The sequence below is a fragment of the Protobothrops mucrosquamatus genome, unplaced genomic scaffold (genome assembly GCF_001527695.2).
Source record: "Protobothrops mucrosquamatus isolate PMUCROS unplaced genomic scaffold, P.Mucros_1.0 scaffold116, whole genome shotgun sequence".
In the NCBI taxonomy this organism is placed as follows: domain Eukaryota; kingdom Metazoa; phylum Chordata; class Lepidosauria; order Squamata; family Viperidae; genus Protobothrops; species Protobothrops mucrosquamatus.
Genome location: NW_015386488.1, coordinates 674,432 through 689,431, shown reverse-complemented (window position 1 = coordinate 689,431; position 15,000 = coordinate 674,432). Strand labels below are relative to the sequence as shown.

The following is a 15,000-nucleotide window of genomic DNA, read 5'->3' as shown; positions in this document are numbered from 1 at the left end:
CACTCTGCCTGCCAGTATAAAAACGCTGGAGGAGAGTGCTTCAAGGAACTGCCCTGTAACCCCTCTGCAGCATGAGGCATTGAAAAGGCCGCCAAAGACTCACCATGGTGAATATAGGTCGACTCTCAGAATTTGACGTTGCTCATCCTGAGAGCTCCTACGTCACGAGGGTTGACAACTACTTGCGAGTCAACCAAGTTCGGGAAGATGGATTGAAGGCCGCGACACTGCTGTGTGTTTGCGGCCAAGCAACATTCGACATAATGGAGAACTTGGTTGCACCAGCGCCATTGGAGTCTATTGCTTATGCTGAACTAAAAAAAATGCTCAAGGAACATTTTGAGCTGAAGCTTTCAGTCATCGCTTGGCGACATGCCTTTGAACAGCAGGACCAGAGTCCCGGGGAGTCCGTCGCAGATTTCATAGCTGCTCTTCGCCAAGCTGCAAGGCCATGTGAATTCAAGGATCTTGAAGAATGGTTACGGGAGCATTTATTTGTGGTCTGAGGAGCTGAGAACTTCAGCAAAAGATCTTTGCTAGAGAAACATGTTTCAAGATGCGTTAAGGGAGATAACGGCCGAAGAAACAGCAGGCGGAGCTGTTAAGGCCTTGCGGCTCTCCAAGAACCCTCCTTGCTTGGACATGGTCCACCAAGAGGACGCCGAGAGGGTTGAAGACTCTGAATCGGACCATGAAGTCAATCGGTTGCAGCAACCTCCAGAAAGAAGGCCTCAAAGGCAACCTGACAAGGCAGTTCCCTTCTCTCAGTGTTTTGGGTGTGGAGGTCCTTCTGTGGCACCGATAAGGATTAAGCCTCGTCGGGTGCCTTTTGCTCTCAAGCAGAGAATAAATGCAGAGCTGGACAAGCTGTTGCAACAGGACATTTTGGACCCAGTGGATAGTAGTCCATGGGAAACCCCTATTGTCACACCACTTAAGGTCAACGGAGAAGTCCACATTTGTGCTGACTATAAATGCACATTAAACAAAGCTCTCCAGCAGCACTCCTATCTGGTGCCTGTAGTTAGCCATATTCTGGCGTCTCTACAGGGAGATCGCATTTTCGTCAAATTAGATTTGGCCCAGGCCTATCAGCAACTGCTGGTGGACAATGCCACGGCAGAGGCCCAAACCATTGTGACTCACCGGGGAGCCTTCAAAGTGCGAAGGCTACAGTTTGGGATGAATGTAGCCCCTGGCATCTTTCAGAGCATGATGGAATGCATGCCAGTCCCGGCCAGAAATACCACAGGCCCCTGTATATAGATGGGAGGCCACACAAGCCCCTTGGTCGAGAATACATATGGACTATGCTGGCCCCTTTCAGGGCAACTCTTCCTCATTGTTGTGGACAGTCACTCTAAGTGGCTGGAGGTCATTCCAGTGTCCACTACGACGACTGCTAGGACCATCCAGGTTTTCAGGGGGATCTTTGCAACGCATGGGCTCTCAGATGTCCTCGTCTCCGACAATGGAGCTCAATTTACTTCTTCAGAGTTTCAGTCCTTTTTAAGGGAAAATATGATTAGGCATGCCACATCAGCTCCATTTCACCCAGCCTCTAACAGCCAAGCAGAATGCATGGTTCACACTACAAAAGAATCCTTGAAAAGGATCACCCATGGCAACTGGCATCACAGGTTGACGCCTTGCACATCTACAGGCAAGAGCCCAGCTGAGCTCCGATGGGGTCACCGTCTTATCACAAAGCTGGATTGCTTACACCCTGATAGGGTTGCCTCGCAGGTGCAACACCCTAAGGCACCAAGGCAATTGCAAGTGGGTGATCTGGTTTGGGCTCACAATTATGGATCAGGGCAACTGTGGGTGGTAGCTGTGGTTTGTAAGGTGATTGGGCCACTTTCTTACGAAGTGGCCTTGGAAGACGGTCATGTGCTGTTCAGGCACAGTGACCAGCTTCGTTGGAGGTTACCAAGCCACCCTTCCACTCCTGACTCTGCTCTCGGGGGGGAGGAGGAACACGATCACGATCGTAAATCTCAGTCTCTCAGTGAAAGGGAAGCATTGTGTTCACAGAACGGGGGTTTTGCCAACGAGGCGGCTCCTAACTCTGGCACTATGTCCATGGGAATTGCGCTCAACCGGCTTTTCACACTGCTCTTACTTCAGGCAATGTGCCAACGGGCCATTGCTCTCAATCGGCTTTTCACGCCACTACTACCTCAGGCATTGAACCAACAGGACATTGTTCCCAATCGGCTTCTTACGCCGACCAGGTGGATTCCACTCCACCATGGAACTTTGGTTTGGGCCTACCAGAACAGGCCGGCCAACTGCAAATGGACAAAGGCTTGGGTCTACCGGGACAGGCCAGCCTTCACGTATTGGCTTCACCTGTATCGGACGGGTCCAATAGCCCCGGTCTGCTGAGCCTGGCAGGCGAGCTGCAGATCGGGAGCTAGCAGCAGCTCCGAGACGTTCGGAGTGGGCCAAAGGCCCACCGAAGTTTTTAAAGGACTACGTGAAGTTTCTGTCATTGCAAGCTTAAAATGCTTATGTATTTTTATTGCAACTGAAATGCTTATGTATGTTCTTTTGAAATTGAAATGCCTAAGTACTTTAATGTTGTGTCTTTGTATGACCTGTAATGTTTGGTATTTTGAATATTGACAGTAAATTGTAAGACTCTTGTACCATTGAATGTCATTGTGTGTCTTGTGAAACGTGTGTAGTATTGAACAACAAGAAATATTGTGTATGTGTTAAAGAACCAGGAGGGGAGGGGTGTAATGTACTGAGCTTTACTTATGAAACAGGTGCAGGGAGCTGCATTGGAACCGTTAGCAGACCACATGGCCTGCTAGCCAGACTTGCTGTCTGCAAGGTTAATCAGTATGCATTTGAGTGGGAGAATATGGTGCATTCATTGGCTGACAGTGCCCCAAGCTGAATGTATAAATAGGGCCGGAGCCATCTTTGTTTGAGTTCTGTTTTGTCTTCAGTAAAGAAGTACCTGTTTACTACTCCTGTCTCTTCAATGCTGAACCCAGCAGAAAACAGAACACTCCCGATTTCTAGCCTGATGCTTTAACCACTACACCAAACTGACACTCTGGATTTTAATTATAGATGTAACTTAAAACGATTAAGAAGTTATCTCACCCATTTCCCTACTTTGGCAAAAGGGCAAAAAGCTTGGAAATTCAGCAACCTGGGCAGACGACAAACTTGTGTTTTCAAATCTACTCAATTTTCTTGATGTCCTTTACTGAACCCCACATCACCCCACTTCATATGTCATGCAGGTTATAAACCATTTGGAGTACATTCAGATGTGTCTATGCTTTATTTAAACTAAAAAGATAATAAACGCTTGTTCTTAACCCTTGTTTCAGTAGATTATGCTTGGGGTTCAGATGGTCTCTTCCAAGCCCACAGTGGTAATTTCTGGAAGACCACGCTAATTTCATGGCCTAGGTTTAGGAGGAACAGAGCAGCTGGGGGGTTGTTTTTGAAAGAGTTTAACTTTGCCTGGGATTCTTTCTAGCCTCTTCCTTGCAAATGCAGTCTGGTACTCTTGCAGTTGGCATCAAAATATTCCCAATGGTCCAACAAGGAATCCTAACATCATGATTTGATAGAAGGGACATTAAGCCAAATAATGACGATTGGTTTAATTTCCTCCATTTCCATCTGCAGTAGTGGCATTATTATGTCATTTGGCAGGCAGGCAGGCAGGCAGGCAGGCAAGCAAAGTGGAGAATGTTTTTGTGCTGGTGAAAGATTTTGAGGGAGGTTCTGGACAATGGGGGATAGCAAAGAGATGACAAGTGGATTTTCTTGCCTTGGCTCCTGAGCCTCTGCCCAATCTGTTGAATACCTTATTGTCAGTCCTTGCCAAGGAAAACCATCAGCCTAATAGTGTTGTTTCCCACCCATAGGCTGCAATCTGTGGTAGTGGCGGTGGGTGAAGATTCAGTGTCAAATTACATATCCTCCTTCAAATGTGTCTGAGATTACAGAATTGTGACTGAGGTGACAGCATTTCCATTCTTTTCTGTGAAGTAACTGAAATAAATCTGCAGATGAAGAATGACAGAATAACAGAGTTGGAAGGGACCTTAGAGGTCTTCTAGTCCAACCCCCTGCCCAAGCAGGACACCCTCTACCATTTTGGAAAAATGATTGTCCAACCTCTTCTTAAAAATTCCAGTGTTGGAGAACTCACAATTTCTAGAGGCAAGCTGTCCCACTGCTTACCTGTTCTCACAATCAGGAAATTTCTCCTTAGTTCTAGGTCAGGGGTCCCCAACCCCTGGGACATACCGGTCTATTGCCCGTTGGGAACCGGGCCACAAAAGTGGCAGGTGAGTGCATGAAGCTTCATTTGTGCATGCACAGGAGCTAGGTTGCGTGCATGAAAGCATCCTCTCCCCCCCCCCCGTCACTGCCACTGTCACTGCTGCTGCTGGTCTGTGGAGCCAGAAAAATTGGGGACTGCAGTTCTAGTACTCTGGATAGGGGTGTGTTTGCTCACCAACACCCCCCCCCCCATTCTGCCTTATACCAAACCAGAGCATTGGTGAATTCAGCACAGCATCAATGATAGGTCTCCAAAATATTGAAGAAAGGTCTGAGAATGATTTTTTATTGAAAACTGTCAGGAAGTAATGAAGTCCTAAATGTTTTTTTGCATTCCTCCCCTCCCCCCAAGTAATTTCACTTGGTCTAAAGGGGAAAAAGTATTTGCAAAGGAAAGGGCAGCACAAGTTGTCAGGTATGAGGTATATATGCCAATGATAATTAGAAAAGAAACATATATTTTGTAGAAAGCATGTATTCAGCAATTTGCAGCCACACTGGAGAATTGTATAATATCCAATGTGTTCATTCGTTCCTCAAAAAACAAAAATGAAATAACTCTCTGAGTATTATGATCTTCCTCATATGTCGGCCTATGACCGTAATTAAAATTTGACCATAAGTCAAATATCTTTCACTTCAAACAGCAAGACAAAGAGATCATGGGTGTGATAAAACCTTGCTTATTTTTTTCTTCTTTTGTAGGAAACAAGACTGAATTGTATCCGAATAGCTCGGAAAGGTAAATATTCTTATATGTTTATTTACTTCATTTTTTTAAAAAATCCTGCCTTAATATTTGGTCAATTCAAGGTGATGCTACCACTTCTTATTTCCATCCTATCAACAACCCTATGAGATGGGTTGGGCTCAGAGGGATTCATCCAGCTAGCTAAGGAAGGACTAGAACTCACAGTCTCCTGGTTTCTAGCCTAGTGCCTTTACCACTAGATAAAATTGGCTCTGTTTTTGGAAGTGGTTGGTCCTTGTCTACTTCTAGGGCTGAGAGAGAAAGAAACTGGCCCAAAGTCACCCAGTTGACTTTCAAGCTTAAGGAAAGTCTAGAACTCATGGTCTCCTGGTTTTTAGCCAGACACCTTTGCCACTACACTAAACTGTCCCCCTCTTCCTTCTTATGCTTTGTGAAATCTCTCCATTTCTAAGAAGTCTTTCCCTGCCTCTTAGATGTGTAGGACTATTGTTTTCATCACATACTCAGTCACATCTTCCTTTCCTTCCTTCCCCTCCTGAAGTCTGAATTGTACAAATCTCATTTCCCCAGACATAATTCGAAACATCCTAGCAGTCATCTGAATGGCTCTCCAGGGACACTGGAAGAACAAATATTTTTTTGGGGGGGGGGTGTGTTTTTGTTCTACATAAGAGGCAGCCTTTGGAGAAATTACTGTACTCTAAAATTCAGCTGTTAAAAGCAATCTATAATAACAATCTGCATCAAGGATGGGCAGTTGTTGGGTGATAATGCAAGATGAGCAGGACTGTGCTGTATATGTTGTGGGGGCAGAATTTTCTGGTGCTGGTTCTCTAAATTTTGGAGAAAAGTTTTGAAGAACTGATAGGACAATGGGGAAAGAGACATTCAAAAGGTGCAGAAATGAGATTCAGGACTCCACTGATCTCTAAAATTATGATTGCTGATTCCCGGTATACAAAGTGCTTTATAGATCACCATATACTATAGGATTAGGTCCATGCCTACAAGGAATTTGCTATCTAAATACCAGCGGAGAATAAGACTAGAAAGAGAGCAATCTAGACAAAGGGAATAGAGAGATCCCCAAGTTCACTGAAAGATGTTGTGATGGGCAATTGGCCTTGTGATATGTAGTTTTAATGTTGGGTTGAAATGTTTTCTCTTTTTCATTCTCAGGGTCCTTGAGGATTTGTTTCTTTATTTTATTTATCCCATTTTTTAACCACCCATCACCCTCACATATCTTCTTTCTGATAGCTGTTTTGTGTTTTCTTGATGGAAGTGGCAGAGGATGCTACTTGCTAGTCTTTCTCCATATTTCTCAATCTGAACAAAAGGAGGTCCCTCCTGGTCATGTCCTATAGAATGGAAGGGAAGTTAGGGGTGCCAGGGGGGCTGTAGACTGAGAGAGAACTGTATGATGGAAGACAAGATATTTATGTATAATCCTTGGTGACCTGGATCTGGAGATTTTCCATTTTTAAGTCTGCCTATGGATACACTTTACAGTTGGGACACAATCTGAGGGTCCTTCTGGACTGATGACTCTTAGTTGAAGAGGAGGTGGCAGTCATGGCTACTGTAGGTTGTACTAATCGTGTCTATTCCTGGATTTGGAAGCTTGGCTCATGGTGTCTTAGTCACCTCCCATTTCAATTGCTGTAATGTGCTCTACATGGGGCTGCCCTTGAGGACTGCATAGAGTTTTCTTAGTGTAGTTCATTAATATATTGTTCCTTTGATTCAAGATATGAAATGCCGTGGATTTTTAGTTTTGTATTCAATCCCACTTTAAAATAAAAGAATTTCTTACCAATATGTATGCAAAAGATGTACCTTACATAGTATAAACTCAATCTGCTCATCAGAAACTTTGAAATACACATTCCTTTTGATGATGAAGCCTAATTCAACTGTACTTAGGGGCAATGGCTGGAGGTTTTGTGTGTCTTGCTTTTAATTGCAAAAGACACACAGATGGATGATTCCTGCCAAATTTCCACAAGGGCAGTTCAAAGTATCATCAAAACAATGACATCAATTGCTAAATAATTCACCATGTGAATTCAGAAGACCAGTTGGTTGTGATTTAATTGAAAAAAACAAGAATCTCTAGACAAATTTTGACTAGATTGGAAAATGTCATGGTTTTTAAAATGTCAACCATATAAGAGATGTATGTACATCTATGTCAAATATCTGCTTGTCAGACATCAACAATACATAGTTCAGATTTGGTTGTTTGAGCAGCGAATCAGCTCTATAAATAAGAAATAATTCAGACTGTGGCACATTCACTCTTTTTCGCTCTGAGAACTACAGAAAATAAGAACTACAGTGTTCCAATTGGGTTATGGGAGGAGTGGTATTTTTTATTTTACAGTCATGTATATCATTGGAGGATAATTTAGTAGTGAAAAGCATAATTTCTATTACCAGCAGAAGTAATCAGAGGAGCATTGTAATTATATGCAAGTTTAGCAATCTACCCACCAGCTGTAACATGTTTAAGAAAATGAGAAGTTGCTATGGAAAGAAGTATCAGAACTGATATCACGTTTATTAGGCACAGAGCTTCCTTTACCTGTTATTTCCTGGGTGGTCTGCAGATTGCATACAATCCTTGAGCATCCTTCTGGTGGCTCTGGAACCCCTCGAAGTTTACCACTAAAATTAGCTTCAAGAAGAGCATGTTTCTTTGGGAATTCACACAGTTCTCTCACTCTTTATCTCTCCAGAGAGCAGAACATCAGACAATGTATTTCAATGGTACATTCCAGGTTTTAGTTGAAAGTTTTTCAATTATCAGAAAGTTTGACAAGGGAACCGGTGATTCAAACAGGGTGTGGGTTTTCCTCCACTGAAAGTAATCAAGCTGAAGCAAGAAAGTCATCCCTTAAGGTTGGCTTAATTGGAATTCCATAGTGAAGCAGAGGTTGCCTCAATCGTCTAAGTGTCTCCTACCAATTCTACATCTCTAAAATATGGCAATAAGAATTCCCCATTCCCATTTTTATGCATTTTTTATTTTATTTAAACTGATAAGAACCATAACTCCATAAGCTCCATGAATAATTAAATGCAAAGGTAATACTTCCTTGGATTGAACTCAGTTGTGAGTGACACCGTGAACACATCCTTGAATAATGAAGCAATTCTCCACTGATTTCTTCCAGAATGCTCTTTTGATTCCACAATATAATGTCTGTTTTGGGGATTTCTTTTTGGTCTCCAACTCAAACACTAACCAAGTCTATCCTGCTTAGTTTTGGGGGGAGATCAACTGGCAAGGTGCTATTGCTAACCTGCTGTAACAATCTTTAAAAATATCTCAGATGATGTCCAGCAGTCTTGTTCCTATGTCCTCTGAGGATGCACGCAAATTATGTGCAAGAAAGGAGAAGCTCTTGGTGTTACTCTCCTATTTTCATGTTCTCTTGATCCATCTGTTTGCCGTTTATCTCCTACAGCTGCCTGTAAAGAAAGTAAGCGTCCCTTGGAAGTTTCCCAGCACTCGGAGGAAATGGGCCTCATTCTGGGCATCTGTGCTGGAGGACTGGTGGTGTTGATCATCCTTCTTGGGGCAATCATTGTTGTCATTCGGAAAGGGTAAGGAAGCATTTTGAGGACTTTGTTCTTGCTATCATGCAGATAGCTCCACCCACTTTCCAACAAACATACCTCTCTTTGGAGCCGAATCTGACTCAGCTTCCTTTTAGAGATTAGCTACTTAGTCTAATGGAAGAATGTAAATGCTCAGAGAAGAGGCAATCAGGTCATCTATGGGGAGTTGGGCAAATTTTCTTGATTCATTTCTTAGTAGAGCTGTGCAGTGCTTTGGATTTAACTTGGAAGAGATACTATGGAATCTGAGGAACATGAACCCAGCACTCTGTATGCAACACATTACAGGTGCTGCATGATGGTGGGAGCAGATACGGCTGTTTTATGACATCCCAGGAAGGTGCTGTGTTCATGTTTCCATGGATTCCAAAGTAATTCTTCTGAATTTAACATGAGGATTGCATAGCCCTACATTTTAATACAACCCAGCATCATTCACTTTATTCTTGCTAGATTCTTTATTCTTACTTTAAGAAGAGACTGGACAACATTTGTCTGAAATGGTATAGGGTTTCCTGCTTGAGCAGGTAAGGGGGGACTAGAAGACCTCCAAAGTCCCTTCCAACTCTGTTATTCTGTTAGATCAGACCAGGGCTTATTGACATAACATGTTTGTCAAAGCATGAAAATATTTCACTGTTTCTTGAAGACATGTCCTCAGAACATAACTTTTATCTCAATGGCAGCTTGCTGCTGAAGCAGGCTGAAGCTGGTCTGAGCTGTTCCAGATGAAAGTATGTTTTCTTTGCTCTTCCCCCTCTTACAAAATAATTCTCATACGGGCATTTGAAAGTCCGTGGAGGGTGGGCTATTCTTTTCTGTTCCTACTTTTATATCTTTAGAGCATAAAACAAGTTTTAATTCTGATCTAACTGAATCTTTCTCTTTCCAGCAGCCATTTCATGAATCCTAAGAAATCGTATTCTTCCTGCTGCTTTGAAAAGGCACTTCTGAGGTCTCACAATTTTTTCCAAGAGAAATTATTTTTTTAAATTCCCCCAAATCATTCAGCAGATTAGGTCCTTAGTTTTGTTTAATGCCCAAGGTGTCTAAGTGATTTTTGCAGCATTAAAAAAAATTAAAAGTGTGCGTTGATAATACCAGTCTTCAGTGATTGGAGAGAACTGTTTGCTTTTTCATATCATTTCCCCAGAAATACTGGAGAAGTGAAAAAGAAAGAAATAGGGCTGCTGTTACCAAGATATACTTTCAAATAATTATTTTTAAATGCTAGTATTCAATGGCCCACCAAGATTTCCTCTGTGGTTCAAATCCAAAATCAGATCCCAAAATACATCGAGGTAGAATGCTTTTAAATTTCTACCTTCAGAATTATAGTCAGTGGACTATGACAGAATATCAATGCTAACTGTTTAATAATATTACTTGTTAGGGAATAACCATTGTTAAGGATCTAGCCCAGTGGTTCTCAACCTCAGCAGTTTTAAGATATGTGAACTTCAAGTCCCTGAGTTCTGCAGCCAGCCCCACTTTATTTTCATCTATTAAAAATACCTCCCCACTCAATCTTCTAGCCTTTAGGGCTCTGCCTCTAAATGAGCTATTAGTATATAGACTATAGCAGTGTTTTTCAACCTCAGCAACTTTAAGATATGTAAACTTCAAATCCCAGAGTTCCCCAGATTTACAAGGCATTAAAAACCTGGCATCAAGCCTGGAGCTCTGATAGTGTGGGTGAGCCTGCTTCTTGGTTACATTGACCGTACATTTTTTGATAATTCTCAGCTGCTGTCTTATGCTGTGTTATGTTATTTGTGTTTTAAATCATTTGTTGAGTTTTTAGTCTGCTTTTATTTTGTTTTAATTGTTAGCTTCCCAGAGTCATGTATATCACATGAATGGCCATATGAATGAATGAATGAATGAATGCTTCTTTTTCATTTTCCATTAAAAGATAGGAATTGGGGAGAATTGTTGTAACACCTCCCCTGTAGCTACAGATCCTCTTTCAAAGCATATGAGTAAACTCCCTCTCTTCCCTCCTATTTTCTGGTGAGACAGTTGAACTATACAATCACACACAGATACACAAATCAAGTAAGCATTGTCTCCCTCACTCTTAATCTTTTCTCCATCCTTTCCATGTTTATACTCCTGCCTCTCTCCTTGTTGTCTTGCTCCTTTTCATACTCTGTGAGTCATTTTATGTCAGGAGTAAAAGATCAGGTCCACACATGAGAGTCCAATTAAGCTGATCTATTTCTAGTCATGCCTATGCACAAGAATTTTGTCAAGGTTAACACCTACTTGGGGTTAGATAAGGGTCAATGGAATTCAAGAGGGGTTGAATTTAGTTCACTTGTGGCTATGTAGGGATTCTAGGCTGATCCCTCTTAACTCCACCCTCAGGTTCTGCCATTCCTTCCCCTACATTTTATCTCCAGCTATTGCAAATCCATCAGCCTCTTTTTACCTGACCAATAAGTCAAGCTGTCCCTACTAATATCCTGTAAATCTGCTGGGACTGCAAGCCATAGAATTTCTAACAAGAACAGCTAAATTGAAATACTGATTGGGGCATTCCAGAAGTTAAATTTGGAGGGGGAGGGCTGCCATCTGCTGATGCCTATCTACATATCAAAAGTGACTCAGAATGGGAAGCTAGTAATGGGGGATTTGTTAGGGTACATTGGACTACCCCATTAAACAGATACTGTTGTGTTTAATTTATCACTGGATTTAACCAGCTTTACTTTCAATTGCCATTTGGTGAGCACTCTCTCCCCCCCTCCAATGCATTTTCATCAGTATGCCAAGCTCCATCTTTGGTGTGACTTAGAATTTCAATTTTTTTATCATCGAAACATGTCGCAGAATTGTCACTCCCAGCTAGTAATTTAGAATCAAATGTGATGTAGTATATTATTTCATGCCAGATTTTAATAAGGTCAGTCCTTATTCCTTCATTCAAGCAGCAGCAGCCGTAGCCTAGACTGGCTAAGGGAGAGACTCAGTGGCATATTTGGCATGCTAATGGTCTTGAGATCACTGCTTGGAAATGTTAGTGTCAACGCTGCAAATACTGTATATTCTTGCTTTGACAATGTGCAGAACTGTCTGGTATATATATAGTTAAACCAGCAACTAGGAGAGAGGGAGGAGCATAGGGATAGCCCGGGAGAAAGAAACCGGAAGTAAATCACATCTTTCAAGTTGATTGGAAGATGTGAACCATGACTCTACAATAAGGGAGTGGACAATGTCTGGAATGCTAGGCGTACCGGAAGATAAGCAGTTCTAAGCATTCCACCATGCCGTGCTGACATATTTTAACATGAATAAAAGCTTTTAGGAGAAAACATGCCTGAAAGTCCTTTTAAGTGTTTCGTTACTCAGACACATGACAGTTAGATTGTATTGTATAGTCCAAAATATTGGAGCACTCACATTGGTCAGCTTAGAGGGACTATTGTTCTGATTTGCCTCTAAGGCAGCACTAGTGTTGAACAAGAAGTACTTTTGTAGCAAGCTCTCATTCATTCTGATGAAAAAAGAATTTTCTTTTTAAATAACTTCAGAGAACAAAAAAGGAATCTCAGAAAAATCCTCATAGAATTCTTGCACTTATTTCAGTAGGAAATTACTAAGGAGTAGGTAAGGTAAATATTGTACAGTCCTTCCTCTTTAGAAATCCACTGCTTCTATGGCTCTTTTTTCATTAAATCCCAAGACATTAAGTGAATTCCCCTCCCCCCAAAGTGTTTTCCTTAACTGCAAAGACTAAATCCTATTTTTGAGAAATGTTTGGAAATTTTCTCCTCTCCTAGGGAGCAAAACATTCACCACATTTCTCTGCCCACAAATTTGTTGGAGAATTCCTAAATGCCATTTTGCCCTGTGTACCCAAATACATGTTCCACAGTAATGTAAGGTGGCGATTTGCTGTCTATATAAGAACACACATACCATTGCTTTGTGTAGTGTGGAAGCTGTATGCAGTTTATTTACAGGGAATGGAAATTTGGGTGTATTTCCCAGTTTCAGAGAGAATTGACCTGGGAGTTTCCTACTGATAATGACTTTGCCAACAGTGTCATGATGTTTCACCATGGAGAGAAAAGATTGTAGTAAATTCAACATCATGAGGCAAAAATGTATATATAGTTACCTTATGGTAAGATGGGCAGCCAATACATTTTATTTATAAAAATGGGGCTCCATATTTCTTGAAGTAATTCAGGGAAGGGCTAGGTGAGTCCTTTGCGACAATGGCATCTAATCCATAACCCTTTTGATTGCCATAATTAAGTTTTATCCACAATTAGAAAAAATGGACAATTAGAGATTAAATTGCAGGCAGAATCTCCATCAAAAAAGAACAATTTCTGTAATACCTAATTCTCCACGTGTATGAAGTTGCAAATGAAAAGCAGTGTGTTGGATAGGGCCTTTATTTATGGAGGGTCCCTGAATAATTTTCAGCCAGTCACTCTTTTTCAGTCTATGGTGGTGCTGTGTATGCTTCTTGATCTTCAGGAAATGGGAGAGGGAAGTAAGATTGTTTCATTGAGAAAATCAATAAATGTCACGCACAGTGCAGAACTAAGCTATCACATCCATGCATAGAAGGTAACAAGCTGAGAATGGTAGAGACAGCTTCAGCTAGCATGCTCCTCCCCACCTGTCTTCTGTATGTGTAGAGCTTAGACATAATTATAAAAATTTGAAGGGGCTCATAACAAGAGCATTATTGGTGGATAGTATTCACCATGGAAAATTAGATACCATGTGAATGAGAACAGGGCTGAAGTGTTTTGAAATTAGAAATTAACCATGGAGAGCTTCAATATTATCATGGTTTCTTTTTTGGTGTTCCAGACAATATTTTGGTGGCCACCAGGCTGATACTTGATTTTTCCTCTGTTGGGGGGAATATTGGGGAGTTTTCTTTAAAAAAAACTATGTTAAATCTGTGCACTGTCATTTTTATGAGCTTCTCGCCTCAGAATATAAGCAGCCAAATTCATTAGAATTCTTGTTCTTCTTATCTTTAACACATCTGGAGGGCACAAAATTGGGAAAGTCTACCTTACATTTGGGCCAGGGGTAAGAAAAAACAATGCCTATGATTACTGGACATAATAATTGGGTCTTAAAGAATTTATAGACCATTCCATCATTTATAAGAGCATAATGTCTATGTTAACTCTGGGAACAAGGCTTGGGCATTTCATGTAAGTCCAAGAAAAAAAAAGGATGAATTCATGCATTCATTAATTCTCATAGCCAGAATCTACATCTGGTAATCATAAGCTAGGCATTAATAATTAGAGTGGAGTTTCATAGTTTTATTTTACTCTGTGTGTGTATGTGTGTGTGTGTGTACTTCATGAATTATCCTTTTGGAAGCATTAGTATTCCATTCTGATTTTGATTAATTCAAAAGGTTTTGAGCAGTGAGCTTCAGTAAAAAAAACCAATGTCAACTTTTTGCTTAAACTTTTTGCTGTCCAAAGCATAGCTGCTAGCATCACCAAGATGCAGTCCGTGATGCTGCTTTGGGTTGCTATTGAACTAAAAAAATTCTTATTGTAGATCTTGCAGACAGCTCTATATTGTTGATCAAAGTTTGTCAGGAAAGCTGGTCATATGCCCACCAGTTGTCGATAAAACCAATTTTTCAGGTTGTTGGGAATCTCTTAGGAGTGTACAGAGATTGACAGAGTTGCACACATACAAAATTCCAAAGGATTGCTCCCTGCTGTATATTATATTGGATGTGGTGGACTGCCATTCAATCTTTTTCTTTCTAAACAAATGGATTGGAATGGAACTGGATCACATTCTTGAAACTTGAAAATTTGTTATTTTGGAGCCAATTGGAACTAACCAGAAGGTTAAGATTTAATCTTAAATGGATAATGATATGGTGTGAAACTCAAATATTATGGGACCGATTATGTTCTGGCCTTTCTCGGGAGTCTTGTGTATTCACAAGATTCTGGAGTGAGAGTAACAAGCACACTCTTACTTTGACTGAAAATTAGGATTATGGTAGTACCATGTCTAACTCTTGTGGAAAACGAAAGGACTTTTACGAATTCCAGAGGGTTTTAGCAGAGAGATTTATTGCACAGGTTCAGAAGCAATAGAGACAAGCAATTCTGAACCCTGAGGACGGGCTCAAACTTCAGTTTTATACTTTCCTTTTCTCAGGAACAAAGGAATACACATTGAAATACACATTGTAATACATTAGGTTCGTTTCTCACGGGTATACAATGGAGGGTTTGCTACATACATTGTATCCATGTGCAATGCGCATTAGGTTAGTCACATATTACTGACACAGAATTTTCCTAGTGATTATGCATTAT

General features: G+C 41.1%; 1 protein-coding gene across 1 annotated transcript in view; it reads left to right on the top strand.

Moving 5' to 3' along the window:
• The window catches only part of PTPRU (protein tyrosine phosphatase receptor type U), a 335,303-nt gene that overhangs the window by 157,041 nt on the left and 163,262 nt on the right, over positions 1-15,000 (top strand). Inside the window, exons 15-16 of the mRNA XM_029283530.1 lie at positions 5,029-5,065; positions 8,509-8,647. Coding sequence (XP_029139363.1) covers positions 5,029-5,065; positions 8,509-8,647 — 176 coding nt within the window. The remainder of the gene's footprint in view (positions 1-5,028; positions 5,066-8,508; positions 8,648-15,000) is intronic.